This window comes from Lottia gigantea (assembly GCF_000327385.1).
Source record: "Lottia gigantea unplaced genomic scaffold LOTGIsca_272, whole genome shotgun sequence".
NCBI lineage: Eukaryota > Metazoa > Mollusca > Gastropoda > Lottiidae > Lottia > Lottia gigantea.
In genome coordinates, this window is record NW_008708858.1 from 48,290 (window position 1) to 50,722 (window position 2,433).

Below are 2,433 nucleotides of genomic sequence, written 5' to 3' on the forward strand. Positions count from 1 at the left end.
TAGTTCTTACTGTGGGGCAGGTTTTATTGACATGAAACATTGGCCAAAATGACCAAAATTTAGAAATTGACCAGAAAAAATTGCTCGCATCAAAGAGAAATCCAATATCCAATATGATAGTTTTGGGACTTGTTTTAGGGTTAGGTAGGGATGGCCATATGTCTATTTCTGTGCAAACAAGGTCTAGCTGCCTTTAGAGTCTTCTTTCGGGTTAGGTAGAGGATTTGCATTAGTTGTTTTAGACAAAAAGAATGAAAAAAAGTGTTTTCTGAGAAAACGCGTTTTCAATGACCAATCTTTTTCGCTCTCATTTCTCGCCTAATTATCCAACGGACACCAAACTTGGCACTTAGCTGCGGAATGACAGTGCCATGTCTGACGTCAAAGCGCGGTGCCATCAGATGAACTTGCTGCCTGAAAACTATCAAAGAGCACTTTAAAACTAAAATAGCACCATTTTGAACACGAGAAAGTCATCATACACATAATTAGAAGGTAAAAAACCAAAAAAAAGGAAAAAAAAAAAAAATGGAAAATTTTCAAGTCCAAAAAGGCTTGGGCACAAAGAGGGGTTGGCTACTTGTAAGGCTTATTACTCCAAAAGTACAAGTTGGATCTTTTTGAAATTTGAGGACCTTAAAGTAGACTCAATCAGCTAATAGCTCATAAAAATTCAAGTTGCAAAGTCTAAATTTTACCCCTTTAAGAACCAAGTGAAAATGGCCCTCCAAAAAAGTCACTCTCAAGAAAAGTTGTAGTTGGATTTGGAAAAAACTTGGTGTCATTGGCTTTAGAATAATGGCAAATGACCAGATCAAGTAGAAAAACTCAAGTCCGAAATGTCATGTGGACGCTAAACAGGAAAAGCAGGTTCTAGACACATAGTCGAAATCGTGCGCTATATCTGTAGAGAAAACTACTGAAGCCATATGAATGAAACTTGGTAGTATGACGCAGAAATGGTTCCCGTAGATGATAAAATTAACCGCATGTCAATTGAAGCCTTAGTTGCTGAGATATAAGCTTGGAAAGTGGAAAGTTGACCAAGCTCCAGTCAAGGGCCATAACTCGACGAATTTTCAAGTTCGGAGCTGAAATGTCACAGGCATGTAGTCAGATAGTACATCTATATGTCTGCGAAATTTCAGCTTTCTAACTCCAAAACTCAGCTATATAGGAATATAAAGAGAAGCTTCAAGACTTGGTGTATAGCTTGCCTACTACCTGCATTTTTTGGAGGTTTGTGATTGGTTAGTAGCAGGAATCTCGGCGTCGCTCTGCACTTGGATAGGGCTTTCAAAGCCCTCTCGAATGATGTGCCAGACATTGGCATCAAAGAACCAGGAGCCTGGCAATAGGGGTCAATAGGAACCAAGTTTGGCTAAATTGGGTTAGCGGATATCAAAGCAGGGCAGGTTTTTGGAACATTAGTTCTAGCAAGGGGGCAGGTTTTTTCACCTTATAGTTTAGGGTTCTAACAATAGGGCAAGTATTATCGACAGTGGTTCTAACAATAGGGCAAAGGTTTTTGAGACATAAAAATGGCCCAGAACAAGGCCTTTCTGAGAAACATTTCTGAATTTCCTTCCTTGGGCGCTAAACACCATTGGACCAGACATGCTTCCATGCAAAAATTCCAGACTCCAAGACCCTTGGAAGTCGGCGTTTGTTCTTAGACTCTGCAACTTGACCGGCCTTATTTAGGCTTTTGAAATCGTTGCAGGAATCTGCTCTTTGGGCCCTGGACGTAACTCGGACACACCTATCTGCATGCAAAAATTCAAGTTCTTGAGACACTTAGAAAAGACCGTTTGTTCTTGGACTCTTGGACTTGGTAGTTTTTTTCCAATTTTTATCATAGTTCTAGCAGTGGGGCAGGTTATTGGGACATTATTAGGACATTTTTAAATCTAGGTCATAGTTCTAACAATAGGGCAGGTATTATTGACAGTGGTTCTAACAATAGGGCAAAGGTTTTTGAGACATAAAAATGGCTTTTAAAAAATTTTGCTGAAAAAAGAGTGAAAAAGTTGCAAATTTTGGGTGACTTGTCCAAACCTGCTATCTTGGAGACTGAAAAGATCAAATAAAGTCCATTTGAGAGTCAAATATGCCTTTTTATTGACTTATTTTAGGGTTAGGTAGGGTAGGGTATATCAAGTTTCGGGGAGTTAAAGGGAAGAAAAGGCATATAAGGGAGTGAAAAGAAACAACAAGTCATTTGAGAAAAGAAAGCAGTAGGATGGAAATAAGCAAGAAGAATTATAGAGATATGGAGAGGGGGGAGAGAAGGAGAACAAGGAGGGCGCATGTAAAACGGGAGGAGTGGAGAGATTTTTTTGAACGTCAGGAGGAGGCTGCGAAAAGGAGGGTGGAAAAGATAGATACGGGGTTTAGGGTTTTGTCGTGGTTGAATATGGTTGAGGGGGATAG

At 39.7% G+C, this 2,433-nt stretch overlaps 1 protein-coding gene across 1 annotated transcript in view; it reads right to left on the reverse strand.

The window, feature by feature from the left end:
* Window positions 1–284: 284 nt before the first annotated feature.
* The window catches only part of LOTGIDRAFT_175363 (hypothetical protein), a gene marked incomplete at both ends in the record, with an annotated part of 3,926 nt that continues 1,777 nt past the window's right edge, over window positions 285–2,433 (reverse strand). The window contains one exon of the mRNA XM_009056380.1: window positions 285–414. Within this exon, the coding sequence (XP_009054628.1) occupies window positions 285–414 (130 nt within the window). The remainder of the gene's footprint in view (window positions 415–2,433) is intronic.